Source organism: Calypte anna, chromosome 8 (assembly GCF_003957555.1).
Source record: "Calypte anna isolate BGI_N300 chromosome 8, bCalAnn1_v1.p, whole genome shotgun sequence".
Lineage (NCBI taxonomy): Eukaryota > Metazoa > Chordata > Aves > Apodiformes > Trochilidae > Calypte > Calypte anna.
Genome location: NC_044254.1, coordinates 21778964 through 21802798, shown reverse-complemented (window position 1 = coordinate 21802798; position 23835 = coordinate 21778964). Strand labels below are relative to the sequence as shown.

The following is a 23835-nucleotide window of genomic DNA, read 5'->3' as shown; positions in this document are numbered from 1 at the left end:
AAGAGTAGGAACATTAAATGCAGATGTGAAAGGTAATCCCTAATCCATTAAGAAACACCTGCCCAACTGCCCATCACATATTTACCTGGCAGAGGAGAAAAGCTCTAGAGGAACCTGTGCTGGGTGATTAAATACACATTTTAGAGACTTTCAGGAGGGACCTTGTAGTTTGAAAAGCAACCAATGCCCAAACCACAAGAAATGAAACGTGCATCACCATGCTGGTGCCAAGAAGCAGCCACATACCTGCCTCCAGCTCCCTGGCTGAGAGGGAGAGGCAGGTACTGCTCTGCCAGCAAGTTCTGCTGGGTTGGCACTCATGGCCCAGCTGCAACCTCCTGCTCCCATACAGGCAGGAACAGGTACGGTCCTGGAAATAGAGCACTGAATTATCCTCTGGAAAAAGGGAAAAGGTCCTTGTAGGGAGAGGTCCTGCTGAACGGGTCTGTCACAGCTCGGCATGGTTGGGCTGTTCCCCAGACATTACCACCTGGCATTAGGAACATTAGGTAAGCTGTTCAGCATTAACCTGCTTTGTGAGTTACTTACACTATGGAATTCTTGAACATCCAATTTCAACCAAGTTACCTGGAGTTACTGAAACTTCCTGGGGTACAAACGCGCCAGACACACACAGTCCCCAAACAACACCATGTGTCACCCAGAAAATAGTACCTTGAGGGTTAAAATCATCCCATCTCTACATACTTCCTCTCTGCACCAATGTCTAGAGACCAGCAAGGAGCCAATTTAAACAGAACTGGGGAAAGAATAGGGCCCAGCTGCCATTTGCAGAAGCTGCAGTCGGACCACACACGCAACACTCCTGGTCTGTGGCAAAGCAGTGTTCATTACCCTGCTGAGCAGTAAATATTAAACCAATTGTAGGAGTTAGATCTCTCCCCTCCTGCCAGCGAGGGCATTATTCCAGGAGAGGGAAAGGGGAGGATCTGTCTGCAGACCTTTTGTTTAGTCCTTGCAGATTCTGACAATGCCTCACCCGGGGCATTTCTTACCTGAGGGAATCAGGAGAGACAAGGCAGTAGCGGATGCTGATTTAATCACTTTATTGACAGGTCTCGAGGTACGTTTCTCCCCTGATTCCCCAGAGAGCAACCTGTGTCGTGCCCGCCGCACTGCCAAATCGCTGATGGCTTTTGGAGTGGTAAGGTCTGGGCCTTCATTGCTATTACTGCGAGCGCGTGGATCAGAGAAATCTGCAGTGCTCCCAGCTACAGTTTAAATTAAAACAGATTAGAACCACAGGGAATTCCTAACAGTCTATTCCCCTACAGGCAAAATACATTAAATCAAAGTCATGTTTACACGAAGTCCAAGAGTAAATTTTCCTAAGAAGAAACCCCAGGGCTTGAATTTTTATTTACAGAAATGGTGTTATTCTGAATACAGAAAATTAGCAGCTTCTGGTCTGTTGGAAAAGCTTGCTAATGAAATCACATTGCTCAGTAGCAGTTACATGAATCCTAAAGCTGCAGTGCAGTTCTGCAGACAAGCCATTTCAATAGCATCGTTCATAGATGAAAACAGGTTCATGAAAAGTGCTCCATTTTTACAATCAGCAAGAACTGTCAATCTTAAAGGTAAAACTGCCTGTAACAGAAGAACCAGGTTCCGCTGGAGTTGCACATAATAAATTCACTTTAAGAGAATTCTAAGGTATTAAAGTTAGGGAAAGTAAAAATGCGGGTTGCAAAGACAACTCTAATTTGCCCCCTTTTGTGCACCATTCCGATTTAGTCTTCAATTATTTAACCTGCTACAATTATACATAAAATGCAAAATAATCTTGAAAATCAGACTGGGCGCGCAACAACAGCAGATGCTGGGGACTGGGGGTGCTGTACTCAAGCCCTGTGTCTCAGTTCCCCATCTGACATCTTAAAGGGGCACTGTGAAAATAACATTAATTAGAATTTACAAGGTGCTCAGAAATGAAAGTGGTGAACATCACAGCAAGTCCACAAGGGAAATTAATCATTCTGTCTTCAAAAGCAAATTTTAAGCAGCATGCAATAAATAAAGCCTAAGGGCCACGTTTTGAACAATGAGGACAGAACAAAACATTGATCATCGTTATTTAAGTGGGCACCACTGCTCTGAATACTAAGTAAAGCAGGAAGTACCATGAAAATAAAAATTCAAAGCACCATTCCCATAAACCTCAGTAGCAGATGCCAGCTCAACATTTAACAGCCACAGAGTTTCAAATAAGGCTCCCAGACAATGAGGAACTTGGAATTGGAGGCTGTGCATGAAACGGCTGTGATACAGGTTAGAGGAGCACCCTGAGACAGTGACGAGAATGAAATTCTTCTCTTGAAGTCTTCTGCCTCTGACTTAACTTTGCAGGCTGGGGACACTGAAGCAATGGCATCCCTGAATCCCATGTGCTGCATTAAAGATTGCTCTCATGCAGTAGGCTCAGGGGAGCAGACTGCCCAGGGATGTTACATTTTTGTCCACTTCAACTTGTAGATTATCAAATTTGCAATGAAAGGGTTCTTGCAATTTTTAATAACATGTTTCTAAGCTTTCAGTATGAAACTGAGAAACTAAGGTTCCACTATGGCACGGTATCATCCATGTATGTTGTAGCTTCATTTCACCCCTACTCCTTTTCCCATGGTTTAACAGAGTACGTGATGGCAGCACCAGGCCTGTTCTGGGAAGATGAGCCATACAGGGAAATGGGGCGGTTTTGGAGGCAATTTCACAGACTGCATTGCAGAAGAGGAATAATGAGATGTGGGGATCTTTGCCTTTACTAGTCTAGAGGCAAGTTTCCTCCAAGGCATTTTCACCTTCTTCTATCAATCCACCATCACATCTGCCCTTCACCTTGTCCAGCCTTGCTGCCACTCTGACTCCTTGTCCAGTACCCCCTTTCCTCTCCTTTCCATCCTCAATGCATTCACAACTATTTTGCCTGCTTGACCCAGTCTCCTCTGACAACTTGTTTCTTATTTTCTTACCCAACTGTCCTCGTTCTTTAAAGCTACAATCTAGTTCTTCCCCAAATATATCTTCCTTCTCAAAAATTATCTTGCCAACCTTCAATTCAACTGCTCTCTTTCATTAAGCCAAATTTCCTTTTATTTCTCCTTGCTACTTCCCACCATTTCCCAGCTCTGGCTTCCTCTGTACTCAGACACAGGCAGCTTCACCCTCTGCCTTCCATGTGCCCTAGGAAGGGCAGGAGATTGAGACACTCCAGCACTCAGAGCCCAGAACTGCACCACAGCAGCCCAGGGCATCATCACAGCAAAGGTCCCACTCATCCCAGTACTGAAGAATGGCCTCAGGATGGACAAAGCTTCTGAGATCTGGTTTCTAAGACCTGCTCTACTAAATCTATGCTGGTTTTTTAAAGCCTGCAACATGGCTAAATTTTGGGCTATTTTGCTGAGAGAACAAGTGGCATGTCCCTGACACAGACCACACTTTCCTAGCAAATGTCAAGTCTCTCCTCTGAACTAGAACTTTCCAGATAAACAAAACCACAGGAAGTGAGGATCTGTTACTATGACTGCCACCCATATTCCAGTGATCTGTTCTGACTAATGCTCAGTAGGCACCAGTGGTTCTATGTAGGCACAGACTGCATAGGTCTGAAGCATGAGAAGACCTCAAATATTTGAAGTGACAGGACTGAAATATAAGATGTAATTGTGAAGAGATTAAATCACGGATGTTATTTCAAAGACAAGCACAGGCTCAAAACTGTACCAACAAAACTGCTTAGCACAAGACATTCACACCACTCACATCCAAATCCACAGTTTTACAGAATTAATATCTGCAAGATAACACAGCTTTCCTGGGGACCACGACACCACCACACCAAGCACTCACCTGTCACTGTTGAGGCGCTGCTGACGGCTGTGGAGGGGGTGGTGGGCCCAGCATCACCTTCAAGCTGCAGCTCTTGCTCCAGAGGCTGTTCTGGAATGGGGACTGGTAACCCCTCCCGTGACTGCACAGCTGATAAGAGCATCCCCTCAGACTGGGGTCTCTTGAGAACAGTTCCCTCATCCTCAGCAGAGATGGCAAAACGGGGCATATCAAGAAGGCCCGAGCAGCGGCGTCGGACGGTGAGGGGTGGGCTGGAGTCACTCTCTGTGTGTGAGGATTCAGACATGGACAAGCGCTTCCGCAGTCTAAGAGAGAGAGCAAGACAGAGCCCCTCAATTAACTCAGGGGGGATGATGAACTTTAAAGGGTGAAAATAGGCCACAGACTCAATTCACACCTCTAATGCCAATACATGTTGGCTTTAGAACGTATTGTTCTACAATACATGAACATGAAAGAACATGAGAGTTAGGAGCTTGAGCTACAACATTAGGACTTCAAACAGAAAAGATTTGGGGCATCACCTGAGACTAGATTTCCAGTATATTTCATTGTTAAGCTTCTAAGAAAGGAAGGAATAAAACCAGATTCTGGGCATTCATATATTTCACTGACATTTTTATTAGAACACAACTTTTTTTTTTAATATTTGGAACTTTAGAAACTTTGGACTCTCCTAGTAGTTTGACTGATTTGTGACAAATGGCAGAAGTCTGGTAATAGCAGACTGGATTAATTTATGCCTGAGAAAAAAAAATGCTGTTTGTACATCTCCACCATAACTAACCTTTCCACAAATGAAAGCTTTACTGAAAATTATAATCCCCTCAAATTTATTTAAAAGTATGTGCTACTAATTTAGAAGTTAGTACTTAATTAGGTACACTGAAGGACTAGATCACTTCTATACATTCATTTTCACGTATTTATTCCATTCTTCAGGCTTCACCTGCAGCTATATGTCATATGAAGCATCCTTGCCTTAACAGTTGGTCAGAAAGTTTTGGCATAAGTCAGTCTTTCTCACATGTCACGAGAAACCAAAAGATTGAGTTCTACAGAACTTACATTTCAGGAGATCCAATCACCCAGCTGCGGTCTCGACTCTTCAAGCCACCGAGGCTGTCCAGTCGGTCATCTTTTTCTTCACTCAGACTCCGTTTAGTTGGTGGAGGAGTCTTCCTCTCTTCATGGATGGAAAGACGTTCCATGCTGCTGTACACCTGCACATAGCAACAGATACTTCTGTACAGAGAAAACAAACCTTCTCATCAAGGGACACAATCTCTTCTCAAAATGGTGATAATCCCTGAAAGGATGAGCCCAGGAATGTTCTTAGACAAAATGACACAGGTATGACATGTCCCAAGTGTGCCAGGGAGGAATGGGAAAAGGTAAGCTTCACAAACATTCCACATGCTTTTCTGTAACAGCACCCTACACCTGTCCTCTGAAAACAGCCCAGCACACCACAGAAACACAAAGACTTTTTGAAACTACTTCATTTTTTTGTTTTAACAATTTTCAGACCTAAGAGGAGTTATTGCTAAAGCAGGCTCTGCAAGGCTGGCATCTGGATCTTGAAATCTTACTACACAAATTCAATTCAGTGATAGGCATCACGCTCATGACCCCATTTCATTATCACCAGTCTATCAGCATTGCCCCAAGCTTATTTCAGAACAAAAAAGTCCTGCCCTCCTCAAGGAATCAACTATAATGCTGACAGCCTAATGAAAGTGCCTTTCTTGGTTTTACAGCCGTCTTTAAATAATTAAATGATTAAGCAAAAAAATCCATCCTTTAAAACTACATTTGACTGTGGACCTAATTTACACAAGAAGAGATTAATGAAAATAATGTTATTAAAAATTCAGAGCATCAACAAGATAACTATTAATAAATCATATGGCTGAATTGTCAGACAAGAATTTCAAAATATAATGAGCCTTTTATGCCTCCCACATTACAAATGCTGTATAATTTTCCAGGTCTTAAAATAAATTCATTAAAAGTGAACTTTTTCTCTTTGTGGCAAAAACACTGAACCCTAAAGAAAAGCTTCAGTCTTACAGATGAACAATACTCATGGTGAGAAAAGGTGGAAAAAAGAAACCCTTATGTACTCCTGAGAACTTTTTCAAAACCCCAGCTAATCCTCAGATCCAATTTTAAACGTACTTTTGGTGATGCAAATCAGGAGCAACTCCATAAAATAATGGCAACTGTTACTTAAGCCACAGTAGCCTGGCTGAGGACAAAGAATGAACTGGTGTTTCAAAACTGACTTTGGTAATGAAAATCTGGAAAAACTTTAATGAAAAACTAAAATATCTTTTCACAGGCTCTAAGTAAAATTCCTACTCCCATCTCATCAAGAAGAGGGAAATGCAATTAACAGAGCGGGCTGACCTCAAAACATCATTTCTTCTCCCCTCTCCCCCTCCCTGAACACACTTTTTTTTATCCATACTAACAGTGGAGTTGTACTACTTAAAAATGTCCAGAATTCCAGCTTTTTATTTCAGATCACCCATGTAAGAACGAGAGACCTGCACAGACTGAATCCAGAAAGCATGTCTAGAAAGGACCTCCTCAGGGCTTCCCATTCATTTCCCCACCTCAAGCAGAACCAGATATCTTATAACCACTGACATGTTTCTCCAACTTGTTCTTGAAAGCCACCACTGATAGAAACTGTACAAATTCCTCAGGCAACCCATGCCAGTGCTTTATTATTGTTCAATATTGAAAACTTTTCCTTATCATCTACCCTATACTTCCTTTGTGCCCATCATTTCGTATCATTTCTGGGCAGAACAAGAAGACCAATGTACTTCTTTCCTTCTAGTATGCATTTGGAAACATACTAGGTTTTACATTTGGTAGATTTCTAATAATTCTGATTGTTTTCATTTGGACTCTCTTTTACTGTCCATACTTATTTTCAAGAACAGTGCCCAGAACAGGACAGAGTATCCCATCTATCGCCTTCCTACTGCAGATGGAAAGCAGATGGAAAGGATTTCTTCACTTTCCCTGCAGAAAATATTCGTGCTCACCCAGTATGGCAACTGCCTCTTTGCTTCAATAATTTGGCACATCTCACTCACAATGCATTATCTGCCCAGATCTTTCTCTTTGAAATTGTTGCCTTGCCTTTGCTCCTCAGGCTGCATTTGAGACAATGAACACCAGAGGCGTAAACTCCACCTGTGCTCTTACTGCATGGCATCCCTTTGATTTTAGACCATTAATCCAAAATGTCAGAATCAATTTCAATCTAATAGCATCTTGTTACCAACTGGAAGACCCTTTCAGAATGACACTGTTCAAAGCAAATAAGCTTTGGATGCTCCCTATGCCAGCGTCCAACTGTATCACAGGAGAGATCTCTCTGGTACCCTGCATATTAGTAAAACATTAAAAAATACAGAATCCCATTCTTCAATTATTCTTACACTCATCTTCTAATTGGCCACAAACTATCACAAAATAAACAGTTTTTTCTTTCCCTGTGAACAGTAAACACCATGTGACTCCCACATTTCTGCATGATGAAGATCTACCCCATACAAAGTAATGAATATGTGTACCTCTCTAGATTTTTTTCTTTCAAGAAGGCAGCATGTCCTACCTTGCTGAACCTTGGTGAGCATGAGGAAAACTGCCGAATTTCCACATGATCATCATCATTAGTGTCCTCCTCTTCTTCTGAATCCAGGTGTTGGTACCGTTCCGAACGGGCTGTGCACAATACATGGTACATTTCATCAGTGTGGGGAGTGTTAATAACTCACACACCTCAAGCATTCTTGCTTGTGTTCTTACACGAACTTTGAGTGTTTATACATCATGCAGAGTATTTTCCTTACTACTGAAATATACCCTGCCAGTTGTACTCATAGGAACAAGTCCTCTGAGGAGAGGCTGAGGGAACTGGGATTGCTCAATTTGGAAAAAAGGAGGCTGAGAGGAGACCTTACTGCTATCTACACCTATCTGAAAGGAGGTTGTAGTGGGGTGGGTGATGGCCTCTTTTCTCAAGTAAATAAAGACAGGAGTAGAGGAAATGGTCTGAAGTTGCACCAGGGGAGGTTTAGTTATGAGGAGGAATTTCTTTACTGAGAGCTGGGTGTTGGAACGTCTACCCAAGGAGGTGGTGGAGTCACCTCCCTTTGAGGCATTTTGCGACATGCTCTAGTGGGCTTTTTTATTTTTCTTTATTTTATTTTGAGGAAGGAGAGGATGTTGACAGTTGGACACAGTGATCATAGAGGTTTTCACCAACCATGACAATTTTGTGATCCTGTACAATTAGCAGAGAAGAATACCTCCTTCCTATGAATTTATATCAGCATTTATATTATAGTCTAAAAGCAGCTGATACTCAGCAGGTGTCTAATACTACAGAGCCTTCATGATATGGATATTTCTTCCCTATGGCAAACAATGATATGAAAGGAAACACAGAATCAATTCACTGTCCCAATTTCCAATAAACAGCTTTATGATTGCACGAAGTCTGCCCTGCATACATCCATACCAGCCCTCTTTAAAAAATAAAAATATTTACCCCCAAAAAAATACTCCTTCTCCTCCTACAACTAGAAAAAGGATTAGATTTTGTGAAAGAAAATGGGCAAGCAGCCAATATGCAAAGCTATTTTTTAATGCAAAAATCTAAACTGCCTCCAAAGAGATTTTGTGCTTTGAGATTTGCAGCTCTGGATTTCTAAGCCAGCCACACTGGATTTTGTGGGGCAGCCGTTAATAAGTTTGGCTACAGAAAGCTGATAGCTATACTGAGCCAAATTTGCTGCACTGTATCAGCCAGAAAGCTCCTTTTATAAATTCCAAAATTTTTCTGCATTAGGGTTTATAGCAGCAATGTCAACTCTTATCAATGTCTATGTGAGATATATCCTGACGTGAGAATTCCAGCCTTTTTAAAGGACTCACATCAAAGTCACCCCAATAACCTGCTGAGCATACCTGGGCACTTGGGGAATTTGCCATCATTCCTACATGACAGACCCAGTGATTTGCACCACTGAACATAACATGGTGCTTTTACACACCAGGATCCACTCACAGCTGCTGTGCTGAGCCTCTCCCTACCACTGATCCAATTCAGCAACCAGAGCTCAGGTTTCAATGTCCAATAAGTCCAATTAGTGGTGGGAACCCAACACCTCCTTGCTTTCTGTGTGTATGCTGTACCAGTACAACCTCAGGATGTGCAGAACACACCTCTGCATGGCTTAGCTCAAATTGCTCCCTGCAGCCAGTGCATGGAGATTTCCTAATCTATCTCTCTCTCCACCCAACCCCTAACCTAAAAGCCTCTTCCCCACACTAGGAGAGCACTATCTAAATAGGATCTCAGCTTTTGCAGCGTGGCAGCCAAGAGGGTGGAGGCAGCCATCTCTCTCCCTCCCTTCACCCTGAGGAAAGCTCAGGAGCAGGGCAAAATCATGCTTCATATGGAGTCAGTCCTTGGGAGAAGGATGGAAGAGATTCCATCAAAATAGGACAGAAATTTCCATAGCTCAGGGAACTGAAATAGCCTGGTATTATCCTGTGCTGCAGCTGGAGGGGGGGGGGAAGGACCCCCAACCAGTGATGAGCCCAAGCCCCTTCCACCTGCTCAGGTCCACAGGTCAAATGAGAAAAGCAAGAGAGCAGAGGCTCTAGGGACAGAGGCCTCTCCATCCCTCACATGACACTCCTCCCTTCTCTCCCAGGAGCACCCAACTCTGTCTGGTGCTTATCTGGGAATACCAGGAATCTCTCATAGCACTGATACCATGGCAGTTCACAGACATTTATACACACCAGACAGGCACTTCATATCTCATTAGAGTTAACAATACTAAAATAAGGTGATACATTTGCAGTACATTTAAAGTAACCTAAGTTACTTTAAAACTCTAAAGAATTTTCCCTACATACTTGCCTTCAATGTTTGGGTTTTGTTTGGTTTTTTAAAAGAATAAAATTTATTGGCTGAAAACAGTCACTAGGGAAAAATAATATTGTTCAAAAACTCATGGAAGTTGGATTTAACAAATGCTTTGGAAATACTGTAATAAACCCAGCATAACAGCCACAGCACCCCTCACTGCAGGGCCGTGGCTGGCATCACCACAGGCACCAGTAAAAGGCCAATTCACTTTAGCAGCAGTGTTTTTTCATTTAAAATCCATTTGCCCTCAAAGAAACTTTACTTGGCATTCAACTGAATTTTTTTAAAGGAATTTCCATTGAGCATTTTATTTAATTGCTAACTATGACATATCTGTAACAATTTCAAAAATGAAATACACACAAAAAATATTATGCCATTTAGGCTGAATCTTTAGTCTTACTGTCAAAATAGCTTGTGTCATCCTCAGATTCCAACTGTGGGATAAATTCAGCTTTCTGACGAAGTAATCCATTCCAGTCCAAATCTTTAAAGAACCGATGCTGTTTCACTTCAAAGGCACTACCTGAAAGAAGAATTTGCATAACAAGAAAAATAAACCCTAAAAATATTTAGAGCCTAGGAGAATGTACCTGAATACATTTAAGTCACAAGTTTTCCAGGAATTTTGAGAAACAACTTAACCTTTTACCAAAGTGGTAACACAGGATAAAATCTGAACAAGATTTCCTCCTTCCCACCTCCTCTTTCTGTTTAATGACAACACATGACCAAACTGGCTGGAAGACAACATCTGCTGTTACATTCCACAGCAAGCTGCAGGATTAAGAACTAATTAACATCTTAATTTAAAATCTCCAAACTCTAAATACCATCTTGCTCATAGCTAAATAGACAGTAAACTCAGAAAAGTTCTTACATGTGAGTAGCTCCACTCTCACAAATAAACTCATCCATGTGCTTAAAGAAAGGCAAGAACTGAAAGCATCTTCCTGAATTAGTATCTTTTGTCATAAAGCTCAGAAGCTTGGGTACCCAGAAGGAGAAACTATGGATTATCTCTCTACTAGTATGTGCATTTTTTATCAAATGAAATTAGTATTCATAAAAGCTGTTACTGTCTTTTAAAAAAAGAGAATAGCAGAGGAAAAGAGATAAAAGGCTTGCTGAGTGCCAGTGGCACTATGAGATACCAAGCTGAACAGCAGTCTCAGCATTACAGGTATATAAGAAATTTTTTTAAAAAACTTTAAAAATCAGTCCATCATCTCATTTTACAAGGCAAGAAACTACATTTTTTCCATGACAGCAACATCTTTCAAGTACATAGACTTGAAGTAAAGAACATGTGAAAACCATCTGATATCATTATTAATTCATGATTTTCATCATCCTTGTGTGCATATGTTAAGTCTGCTGGATATATATAGCTTTAAATTGTAACATATTTATGTTTTATTTTATCTTTAAAGTGTAGTTTCCAATTGAAAATCCAAAATTAAATCAAACAAATCAAATCAATGAAGCAGACAACCTGTTTTAAAACAAGAGTTTAGCTAGAGATTATTTATGGTTATTTACTATCAGGAAATGAGAAGTATTGGCTAATAAACTTTAAATCAAAAGATTGACATATACATCTAACTTTTCCAAAAAGATTATCAGACTTAAGCTTTATGTTTGGAGTATTCTACAGTTCAGGCTTCAAGAAACAGAAAAGTTTTCATTTATTTTATTACACCCAGGAGTTCACATCCATGTAGGGGATTAGGCCTCTAGTCAAAGAGAACTTCAAAGAAATCTGATTATACACTATTCAAATGGAGACACAATTCTCAAGCCTTTGATGGAACAGCACAAATTTCAGAAGTTATTTTGCCAAGCTGATGGAGCCCCTTTCTTGTTTTCCAAACATGACAGTAAAATCCATCTGACTCACATACAATCTACACTAATTCTCTGAATTTATCTTACAAGATTCACTGAACCCAGTATAAATTGTTTCCCAGCTCCAGACGAGCATTTTTCAGCATGGGTGGGTGTACATCACTGGCAAAGTAGCTTCTCTTCCTGCTTCTGGCTACTACTTTCCTGTGCACTAGGTTCCTACCTGTTCCCATTCTTTCCAGAGGATTTTGGCGGAGAAGCTTGGAAATGAGGTCCTGAGCATCTGGTGGCAGAGCATCATCACCTTCTGGCCAGGCAATTTCATCTGGGAACAAAAAAAAAACTTGGTGTTTTCTACCAGATTCATAACCAATGTGAATAACCATTCACATTTCTTTACTGTAAAATGCAGTATTCAGGACTGCCCCATAACCATAAATACCTTTAAATCAGCAGCTTGCATACTTAATATAATTCAAGCATTGACATTTTCCAAAATGCATAAAAATTCAGTGTCAGCTAAAGCTGCTGTCAATCCAAGCAGTGCTTGCAGAGAAAAAAAATAGCATTAAGAACTCTATTAATAAAGTATGAAATGGGACTTTGGTGACAATCCATAAACAATGCCACTGACAATGCTGTGGCTCTATCTCATGCCTGCACATTCCATGCTCATTATACTTGGAAGAGAGAGAAAAATCCACAGGTAACAATTTCATGCATCATATTCAGTTCTTTGCTGAATTTAGCTTTTTTCAAAGGACATTTGCCAAATGTGTTAAAAATTTACTGTTTCAGAAAGCATTCCCAAAGGAAATGTTTTTACTGGCATATTCACTGAGAGAAGACAAAGCAATCATTTGTCCAGCTCCAAGCAAGAGACAGGTTTTAAAAAGCCACAAGACATGAGGGTACCAAGTACAAGAGCTTCAAAGTGTTAAGCTTAGAGCTTCCTTTTTATTTCAACTATACAATTACTAATTGACTGACATTTGCACCTACATAACTAAAATCAGACTGAATTAGATGAGTTGGTGGCTGTTCCTTTCATATGCTCCATCATTTAAGTTAAAAGACAGAACAGAAAATACCCAAATAAGTTTCCCCAGTCCCACAAGGATTTGTGTGAATCCCACACCATGCAGGACAGAAATATCCAGCAACATGTTAAGCAGCTCAATAACTTTTGACAGCTGGAATCAGATGGATGCTACACAAAGATAAATATTTTTAAATTAAACCCCATTATTTTATACTGTTTTTCTTTCCTGACTGAACTGTGGATTCCTCGTTATTTTCAAGGTTTTATTTCATGGCACACTCTGAAACTCTTTCAGAACCAGATCAGACACATACCACTGATCACTTGTCCAAACAGCTCTTCAGGTGTGTCCCCAAAGAAAGGAACACAGCCAACCAGAAACTCATACAGGATAATTCCCATGGCCCACCAGTCCACGGGCTTCCCATAGCCCTGGCGCAGGATGACTTCTGGCGCGATGTATTCCGGAGTCCCACAGACCTCAAGTGAAACACACAAGAAAGAAATAAACCTACAAATCACCAAAGTCACATCAGAACTTTTCCCTGTTCCCTCCCTCTCAGAGCTTTACAAGGTAGTTATTAATATTTTGCCACTAACCACTCTACGCTCTGTACCACTTCCACAGGGCAAAAATCTGTATTTAAGGAACACATTATCTGCACAGAAATGCTATGAAATGTTTCTTGTGTGGGTAAGCCAGCTAAGTAGTTCTTTAGTGCAGAAATAGCAAAGCATATGGGAAAAATACATATTCTATGTGTCTAGGTCTGTCTGCATGGTGGATGCCTACTGGCACAGCTATAGCTGTCAGGAACTGAGTTTTGACAAACCTCAAATTTTGACAAATTTGCTAGCAGAATTTGGTGTCACAGATGCAGACTTAGCAGCACAGCATGATTACACACTTCAGCATTTAAACCTGGGAGGTATAGCTGGCACAGACAATGGCTGAGGAAACCACACTGGAAGATCCAGGTTGCCTCAGGATTATGAGCAGCAACAGTAACAAAATAGTTTTTAAAAATGGAACACTGCCAAAGTGCAAGACTTTGATCCTGTAAGCAAAGCAAATTCCTGTTGAAAAAAAAACATTGCAGAGGAAGACAATGCCACAAGATGATAATGAATTATCACTTGCCATAGCTAAAAGAGAAAATTCAGCTGCCACCCTAGGTATTTTCAGAAGACAAGAGTACTTTTAAATTCCAGTACACAAAGCACTGGTGATCCTGCACCCAGAACAGTGCAGTTCCTGCCAACTATGCCCAGGAAATAGCAGCTCAAGGTGAAATAGGTGCATGGAAAAGCTGTTCGTTCATCAAAGGAAAATCTATCTTGTTATCCACAAGAACTCAGCTGGTTAAGCCTTGTAAAGCAAAGGTTAAGGAGAAAAATTACCTTTAGTAAATATCACGGGGATAAAAATCAATGTTTAAGCCATCAGGCAAAATTACACAAAGAAACATACAGGAACTTGTCAGGAACTTTCTAAGCACCAGAAGGGGGAGACCGTGGAACAACGTTACAGCAAAAACTGTGTTACATCCCTAAACCAAATTCTGGTCACACCTGCACTGCTGCCTGGGCCACACTTTCAATATCCTAAACTAAGAGTTGAAATGCATCACTCCAAAACAAGAAGTTGAAATAACAATATGAATTTATACACAAACATGAGAATGGACTTTATCTTTTCCCCCCATTCAACAACACACATCACAGTGATGATGTGGAGTGGGAGTGCTACAAACTTCAATTATATCCCGAGACAGAATCCTGCATCTGATCCCACATCAACAGACAAACTTTTCCAGCTTACCTGCTTGTCCAGGAACTCCCTGGTATCTTTCTCAATGTGTCCTTCATACAGATTAGTTGTAAGACTCATTAACCCAATTTTAGACAGTCCGAAGTCTGTTAGTTTAATGTGACCCATGGAAGTTATCAGGAGACTAGAAGAGAAGCAGCAAAATAACCCAACATTCAAGTAATTGTTTCCCAAAAGCAATTAAAAAAAAAAGAACACAATAATGCTAAGCAAGTTCTCAGCATTATGACTCCATCAAACACCTGGAAGAAAACTGCTATGTAACTGAGTATCACAGAGCTGCCAAGGCTCATAGAAACCAGGCTGCCTTCTGCCATTATTTTATCAGTGTAGCAACAGGTTTGAGATAATATCTGAAGACATTCTTCCCAACTTTTCTCAGTGTCTATCTGGTTTTACAACAGTAGCAAGAGAATAGATAAAAGCTCCTACTTGTCAGATGCCACTGAAGATCTCTACAGTCTCCATACCCCATGTCCTTGTGCCTATGGAGAAAGCCCCTGAAGAAATGGCTCTTTATCTCTTCAGAAGCTGGAGAGAAAGACTTACTTGTCAGGTTTTAGGTCACGATGAACAATCCCATAATTGTGTAGGTATTCCAATGCCAGAACAGTCTCAGCAAAATACATCCTTGCCATATCAACAGGTAGAGCACCAATGTTCTTGAGAAGTGTAGCACAATCACCTCCTAGAAAAAAATTTGCAAATACGGCACAGTGAAACCACAACTATCAGTAAGAAAGAACAGCTACTGGACTGCAAAACCAGATTAAACTTCCCACAGGCAGTTTCTCTCTTGAACCTGTTAGCCTGAATTCTCAAGCTCCCTCTTTACTCTGTCTTGAGCTTCGAACAGATATTAAAATCTTAGGAAAATTGAAATCCAGGTGTGCTGGCCATGTTTGCATAAAAGCCATGCAGATGCCATTTCCAAGTCAGAAGCAAGCCTTGAAGGGAGGGCAATTCATGTCTATTTGTCCTCTCTATAAAAGTCTTTGCTTCCCACCACTGAGATCCATTCTACTTCTGATACACAAGCTTCTTAAAATAGTAAGTAAACACCTCCACAGCTCCTAAATGGGTCCCTACACATGGAGAGGCAGCCACACCTTTAGACATAGTGGTACTCAAGGAATAAAGTCTGTGGGGCCTTTATTAAAGCTTCTTAAGGCACACTAGCCACACATTTCATTTGACTTTCCTGTCTACTTTTAATATTTTTAATACTTTTAATATAAATATTAAATTTTTTTATGTCAACACATCTGTTTTAATTCCAGTAATTTATCTGAAAAAGTATGGATACAATAACTATAAGCTTATTTCTCATAAAGTCTCAGCCAGGCAAGACAGGCATAAGAAATTACTCCTACCCATCAGTGGAAATATGTTGCTTACAGTAAGATACAGTGATAAAATAAAATTCCAAAGAATAAACAAAACAAACAACTACCCCACCAGCATGTATTTTTAAAAAGGCTGCTAAAGAACAAAGACTGTGTTCCTTGCTGACATTTCTTTACTGTCTTGTTCTCACTGTAATGCCAAGCAAATGTGTTATGGATCTAGCCATGCCATCCCATAGGAGAATGGGAGGATCTCTTTCCAGCAAGGACTAGACAGCTCACACAGTCTTCTGACCCCAGCAGTTTTCTACATGTGGCTTTATGTTTCCTCAGCTCCACTGCAATCATGTTGCATTAGTCACAGGGATACACAAATGGAGTATCTCCTTACACTAAACTGTACTAGTGGTAGAATTACTCATCTCTCTGTCTTAGCTCAACCAGTCCAAACACAAGGCAGTCCACTAAAAGGGCATCTCAACCTTCCCTATGACTGCAGGGCTGATCGAGCTCACTTCCCATGAAGAAAAGACAAACAGTACACATATGAGATGATATTCCCATTTATCATGCCCAGAGCAGTGAGTGCACTGATCAGTCTTACACCCAAAATGCACACATCTTAAAAATCACTCAGAAATGTCATCCTTTACACACATACTACACACACACACTACATCCATCCCACCTGAGGCTCCTTTGCAGGTGCAGATAATGACCTTATCACCTTATCCTACCTTCCACATACTCCATAACCATGCACAGGTGGCGCTTGGTCTCAAAGGAGCAGAACATGCTGACCACAAAGGGGTTCTCAGCAAAGGTCAAGATATCTCTCTCCACAAAAGCCTGCTGAATCTGGTTTCTCAAAATCAGGTTCTGCTTGTTGATCTTCTTCATGGCAAAACGCTGACGGGTGGTCTTGTGTCGCACCAAATATACTGCTCTGGAAAAACACATAACAAGAGAAAAAGCTCCATTTTCAGTTCAATCTGCTTTGTTTTCCTTCGGTTTGGTTTTTCAAAAACAGTGATAGTAACTGCTCTGGATGGATCCTGAAGGACCTATCTGTGATTCCATAAAATCCCATCTCAGTGCCAAGCTCCCCTAGACATTTCCTTCCAAAAGCTATGTCCTGAATTAAGCAGCATGTTCATGGACGTGACTAACAAGGAGATATTTCTGGCTCAAATGTCACTCACCTCCTTAAGCATCACTGCAGAGAGGCACAAATTTTTATGACTACAGTCATGATTTCACTTCAAAAAATGTCCAAAATGTATGGAATCAGCATGATTTATTTACAAGCTCCATAAAAGTAATTTGACATGACACTGTTGCCATGGATTTCCTTCACTGAAGTATCCCTTACATTTCTCTCATTTGCAGATAATTAGATTCCTGCACACTAATAATACAGTTTGTAAATAAAATGTTCATCCTGTTTGCCTGCCTAATTGAAATGCTATTTGTTTTCTTTTCTCTGGAGTATATTACATTTAATATAGTATTGTGTCTCACCAGCAATTGATATAAAATACACCTAGGACAGAGACAGATACTAATAACAGCAAACCTGCTACATCTCTTTCCCTTTTCTTCTAAGTTATACATAAATCATGGGACCTGAGCAGAAATGTAACTAAAAAGAAATAAATTCTTCTTGTCTAATACTGTCCCTTCATCATGCTCCATTGTGTCCTCACTGACTAAAAATTATACTTACACTTTTTCCACAGATCACCTTTTGAAAATGAGTTGCAGTTAACTAAGCAGCCAACAAAACACTCAAGCACATGCCCAGGTTTTGCTGTTTTGACTGAGTATCCCTACTGTTCAGTTGCAGACTAACAACTATCACTTGTAAGGATTTGTGAACTGACAAGAGTCAGGAAATGTCTTAAGAATTCTGGATGGGTTTGCATAAGGGGGTTAAAATTTTAACTGACCACTTCATTCTGGATTCTTCAATGGCTAATAAAATCTAGTAGTATTTTTACTGTATTATTTCTCATAGTAGATTCGACCATATGTAATTTTAGCATTTCTTTTAGCATTTCAAGTGCTCATGAACAGTCACATGTAAGATTTATAATCTGGATACATGGAAGAATGGAAAAGTATAAGTACTTCTTCCTCAATGTTCTTGATGTTTCAATGAATCACCAATAATATTTGCAACTGCAGAATTTTACCCTGACTCATTTAGCCTTCAAATAAGCACAAATCACAGGATGTAAGCAGACTAAATGAAAGGGAATACTCAGTGCCTTGATAAGCAACAAAGAAATGGGTGCAAAATAATTTTCTCAGGCTCATGAAGCTTCATCTTTGTTACTATTACTTAGGAAATCTCACAATAAAGTGAGTAACAATCTTTTGCCTGTAGACAATGTTTAGGGAAAGTATTTTTGTAATCTCAAGCTAAGGTTCTAAAGTGTCTATATTTTACCTACCTGCCATAAGGAAATGGTGCAGAAATAGTTACTGGGAAAACAAGCTTGAGGTCTCAGCTAGGAAGGTCTTAGAGAGATGAGGAACACCATATTCTGAAAGCTTTCATGTAGAGCAATTAATTTTTACAAAAGGTCCCTGAGCTGGAAGCTGTGTGTAGGGTCAGTGCCATTTAAATACCTCAGAGCTAGAAACTATGTCCAGGTACAGGGGCTGTTTTCTAAGAAACCCCAAGAACGTGCAAAAAATGGCATTTCCCAGAAGGAATGCAGAAGACATCACAAGTGTGGAATCTCTGTAAGACCCAAGCAAAATTCACTTGTGCTTTAGACCCAAAAAACACCCATTATATGGGCTATATAAACCTTGCTATAGCCCTTTGCTGGGTAGGATAATAACAGTATTTTCTTCTAAAGCAAAGTCTAGAAAGCCTTACCCATAAGCACCATTACTGATGAGTTTTATAGTCTCAAACTCTTCTTCAGATGGAGTTTTCTTTGACTGGACAGAGGCTCCACGGCTCTGGGGAAAGCAACAAATTGTAAACAGGAGCAGGGAAGACTTAATTCTGTGTTTCTTTTTGGTCCTTTTTTTCTTTAGTCATCATCCACCCAAACTCAATTTCTAAAACACTGGGGTCCCCAGCTTTAGGGTAACTGTCTGTAACCCTAGGATCCTTACTGATTCCTTCTGAAAATATTAGCACAAAAAGTCAGTGGACTACAAAACTGAGGCCTTTCCCCACTAATACATTTAAAACAAAAACAAAAAACCAAAACAACAAAATGAAAAAACCAATAAAATAAACAACTAAGGAACTCTGAAACCGAGCAAGTTATATAATTAATTTTTTCTAATTGTCTGATACTAAAATCACTTCTCTTCAACACCCATCATGATTTGCAAATGCAGATATAAAGGATTTCTCAAAATTATTTTTGTTTGCAACTCTAAAAAACATCAACTAAACTTGATGATAGTGCCTGGTTTCAACTCCAAAGCATTTCACCTCCCCAGAATGTGAATTTCCACATCTTTGAGTGTATACTACAGTGTTAACATGTGCTTTTTAATGTCAGAATCTTTTTTTATTCAAAATTACTCTGCATTATAATTAATTCTTTACTGTAGACTACTTCTTTTCAAAGAAAAAAAAAAAAAACCTAGACAATGAGTGTATTACTCCTTTACCTCGACTGAATCATCTGTCTCAGGAGTGTCTGGGCTGTCATAGCTATTCAGCTGGGCCATTTCTGAAAAGAAGGAGGCAAGATTACTCCTTATGATCTGAATCAAGCACTATTCTCTTTGTTTATACAAGACAAACAGGATTTTAACAAGTGCTTGTAGATGAGAAAGGACATTTTTCCCTCTGTAAAAAGTCACCCCAATTATACAGTGATAACCTTTAACATCTTGTAAGCTGCAGGCAGTATTTTATATAAAGATGAATGTAATTAATTGTCCTCATTTCAGCCTGACTTATTCTAGTTGGCTACTATAATAAGCAGTAACAGCAACAAATGCATGTTTGGGGAAAACTGCTAGCTAGTTAATATTAAAACTTGTTCCATGTGTGTCTGCACATAGCCTGGTGGCACCTCTGTAGTCCAGAAAAACAAAAAACATTACATTTCAAACAACCTCCCCTCATGAAACGTGTCTGATTCTGCAAAATGCTGAGCAGCAGCAAACTAGGAGAAAGCCAATTAGTTTGGGCTACTCAGCTGTCCTAGGAGATGCTATAAACTTTGCAAACCAAACAACCCATTAACTCAAGTCTCTGAACAGACGTTGTTGACATTTCTGGGTGCCCTCCTTACAGAAAGGAAATAAAGCACCTTGACATCTCCACACATTTCTAAAGAAAATTTTACTTTAGTAAAGGGAATTAGTGATGGAAAGGTTCTCTCCCAAGACAGGGATCAAAGGAACTTTTCCTTTAATGTCAGATTTCAACAAATGCTATTAAATTGCATTTAGCAATCTTTGGTAGAAATTTTCCCAAATAGCTTTTCACTTGAAGTCAACCTGTCACTGTCATTCTGGTAAACACCACAGAATTTCAACTAGTCCTATCCACACCACTAATATATGCTAAAATTACACTCTCCTGAGAAAACAAAAGTACAGCTCAATAGCTGAAATGTTCTGCAGTAATCTCTAGGCTCTGTCACACTTTCTATTGTTGCTGAGCAAGCCATGCATGCTCATAAAACTTGTCACAAGAGAAGAGATTCAGGTAGCAAAATGCCAGGCAAAAATATAAACTCACAGATTCCAAACTTAGGATCATCTTGGCTGTACATCTACAGTATATTGAATTTGCCATATGCAATTCTAGGAACTAGCAGAAAAGCTGTTATTTACTTCCAAAGCATTACTCTTTGTGGTTTTGCTCCTATGCAAGATGTAAAAATATAACCTCATATCCACCTAAAAATTCATAATGGTTCTGGTTTCTCATGGCAAATGACAACAAATATATTTTTCCTAGAGAGGAAAATGAAGGGTGACAAGATGACCAGGTATTTTCCAACCAAGCCACCACCAGCAGGCAGGGAGATGGAAAAAATAACAGGTAAATTTACTTTTACTGGCCAACAGCACAGAGGAAACAGTTAAATCATAAAGCCATTTTCCAACATTGTTTCAGCTATAATACAGGGAGACATTATTAACACCATAAGTAAAGAACTGTCACTGCTGATGTGTGATCTTTACCCCAGTAATGCTCCTTTGAGACATGGGGCTGGAAAGGACAGTCCAGAATTTGACAGCAAATAGGAAAATAAGGAAAAATGGCCTAGAATTTAAACCAATAAAATAAAAGCCTCCTTAAGCTATGTTGTGACCAGGAGATCTGGTTATCATTTCAGTAGTTTGGAGAGTACAAAGGAAGAGTTCTCACCCTCCAGGGGATCCCTGGTGAGTCCCAGCTGGCTGATAATATAACGAGGAATGTCGCATTTAATTCCTTGCCCTTCCTTAGCATGGCCTTCTGCAGCTTCTAACAAATGGTAGAACTCTTCAGGATCAAACTCCTACAGCAAGGCAGTGAGAGAGACAGAGAGAGGTAAATGATCCAGCTTTACAATTACAAAAGGTTTCTCTCCCATATAGGAGATTCCTCAGAAACATCCATAGTTGATTTTGGGCTTAGCAGCAATGCAAAACATCTGCAGTTACAGCAACCAACTCAACACATATCACCTTGTTCTGCAAAAATTACATTTACAGCCTGCCAGATGTCCACTGGCTGAGAGCTTAAATTCAAAACAGGACAAGAACATTTCATGAACTAAAACCAGAATATCGGATAGGATGGTCATGATAATGTAATCATCAATGAGGACACACATCCCAATTTTGTCAGCCTTAGATGTCTCAGGAAAGGTCTGTGATGAGGATTTGAGGTGGTGCCTTCTGCACCTCCATCTGACAGGTGAGTTAAGCCAATGTACCTCTTTCCTGTTTTCAAATGTCTCTTCTGATCAAACCACACACCCATCCAATTCTGTATCTTTCTTGACATTAGCAATTGCTAATAAAATTATTAATAAACCAAGCAATTGCTATTTTATCAGCAGAGAAGATTTCACTTTCTATATAAGAAACACTACTGCAGTATTTCATACTATGCAGCGCAGGATCCTCTTATCAGATCAGTCTTGGTGGATGGGATCTTTATGGCAAGCAAAGATTATAAGAAGGTGTGATTGATTTTAGACTAACAGATACAGCTAGAAACAGAAGAGAAGCTTTTGGATACAGGACACCCTGCTGAGAAACAAGTTCTCTAGTGAACTTTAGCTCTCCCCTATAAACCCCATCACTGACCACCAATGAGCAGCTTTCTTAAAACATAAAAAGACACTTAATGCTTCTGGATTTAAAATATTGATTTCTTTTTCACCGACGTTTTCATGAGAATTTAAAGGTTCCTCTTGAAGGCTTTGTGTTCCTTATCTCCTCACACACACACACCAGACTCTTCAGATCACACACACACCAAACTTACCAAGCACTCAAGCAGCCGAGCTGGTCGTGCAATGATAATCATCAGCTTCTTCACAAGCTGGGTGACAAAGGCAACCTCGGAGCTCTCAGATCTTTCATGGGCCTGTGGAGAGCAGAACATCACATTATGGTCCTAGCAGTCACCTCCTCATTTTTATATGTCAGATACTGACCACGGAGCAATCACCAGCAAACATTAATTCAGCAGAAGAGGTGTGACTGAGTCAGGGCAGGCAACAATCCCAGCTCGTTCAAAGATGCTAAGTTAGACATAGCTTTCCCATTACAACTGACTCCTTTTATCATTCAGGAGATATTTCAAAGGCTCTATTTGCATCATATCACCTGTCAATTATATTAGAAATTATCTGGGTTTATTTCAGTTTTTTTAAATGAAAAGAGGAATCCTGATGTTTTACAATTCTATCTTCCACACAATATTATCATCTATTTAATTACTAAGAGGTAAACATGTTTCTAGGCTTTATTTTCAGATAAAATTTGAACAACTTCTGTTCATCAAGAAAAATCTGAACTTCAGTTTCTCTTTCTTTTTTTTGCATAAATCCTGCTGAAAAATTACAGCATTGTATTGCCTGTTATGGAAGACCAGGCAAAGCAGTAAAGCAAAGAGCATATAGAAATATAATTCAGAGAATTTATCCTGTACCAGATTTCAGGATAAATTCAAGGCTTTAGTTTCAAGGTCTGTGTGTGTGTGACAGGGTGTCTTTTTATAACAGTAAATACACTAAAACAAATGTAAAAAACCAACACCTAAGGCAAATTTGAACAACTGCTCCCCAAATTACCCTTCTTTTGCTCGAGACCACAGTGGTTAAATCGTGAGTCCTGAAGCACAAATAAAAAAGGATTTCAGAGCCACAGATATAAAATCTGGAACTTAATCAATGATCTTATGCTGGCAAAGAGCCAGCTGCTCATAGGAATGATATTTTATCAACAAGGATACAAGCAGCAAGAAACTAAAAGGTTCATTGAGCATTGTGCATTAGTACCATCTAAGAAAAAGGCATATATGGGTGAGAAGTCAAATCATTCTAGTAATCACCTAAAAGAACAATAAAAACACAGGGGAGCAGAAATTCTGAGCTAGAAACACACAGGCAGCATTTTAAATAATATGCCACTGCTATTTTGTTACTGAACAAAACAGGTACCTTATTTCTCATTTTGACACAGGTCAGAATACAAAATGTTATTTGTCTACTCAGAGCTGATAAGCGAGGGATAGAATTTTAACCCTGACGAAAACAATGTAACTGCTAGTAGTTCATTACCTGAAAAGAACATCAGAGGTGCTTCCTGACTATAGAGCCTTATAAAGAAGATTATTTTGAAAGCGTTGAAATAAGTTGCAATTTTTTTCTAGCTAAAAATTATTTTCAAATTATATAAAAAAAAAACAAAACAAAATGAACATGGAAAGTAC

The 23835-nt window shown here is 39.7% G+C and overlaps 1 protein-coding gene across 5 annotated transcripts in view; it reads right to left on the bottom strand.

Moving 5' to 3' along the window:
* MAST2 (microtubule associated serine/threonine kinase 2) overlaps positions 1-23835 on the bottom strand; it is a 202771-nt gene that overhangs the window by 10719 nt on the left and 168217 nt on the right. For 4 of the 5 annotated variants that reach the window (XM_030454793.1, XM_030454791.1, XM_030454792.1 and 1 more), the window contains 14 exons: positions 22384-22485; positions 21274-21406; positions 19554-19615; positions 18799-18884; positions 16646-16854; positions 15112-15250; positions 14554-14686; positions 13046-13211; positions 11913-12014; positions 10245-10367; positions 7511-7620; positions 4942-5096; positions 3874-4178; positions 1017-1232 (listed from right to left, as the gene is read on the bottom strand). In XM_030454793.1, coding sequence (XP_030310653.1) covers positions 1017-1232; positions 3874-4178; positions 4942-5096; positions 7511-7620; positions 10245-10367; positions 11913-12014; positions 13046-13211; positions 14554-14686; positions 15112-15250; positions 16646-16854; positions 18799-18884; positions 19554-19615; positions 21274-21406; positions 22384-22485 — 2041 coding nt within the window. The remainder of the gene's footprint in view (positions 1-1016; positions 1233-3873; positions 4179-4941; positions 5097-7510; positions 7621-10244; positions 10368-11912; positions 12015-13045; positions 13212-14553; positions 14687-15111; positions 15251-16645; positions 16855-18798; positions 18885-19553; positions 19616-21273; positions 21407-22383; positions 22486-23835) is intronic. The other variant, XM_030454795.1, reaches the window with a different exon arrangement.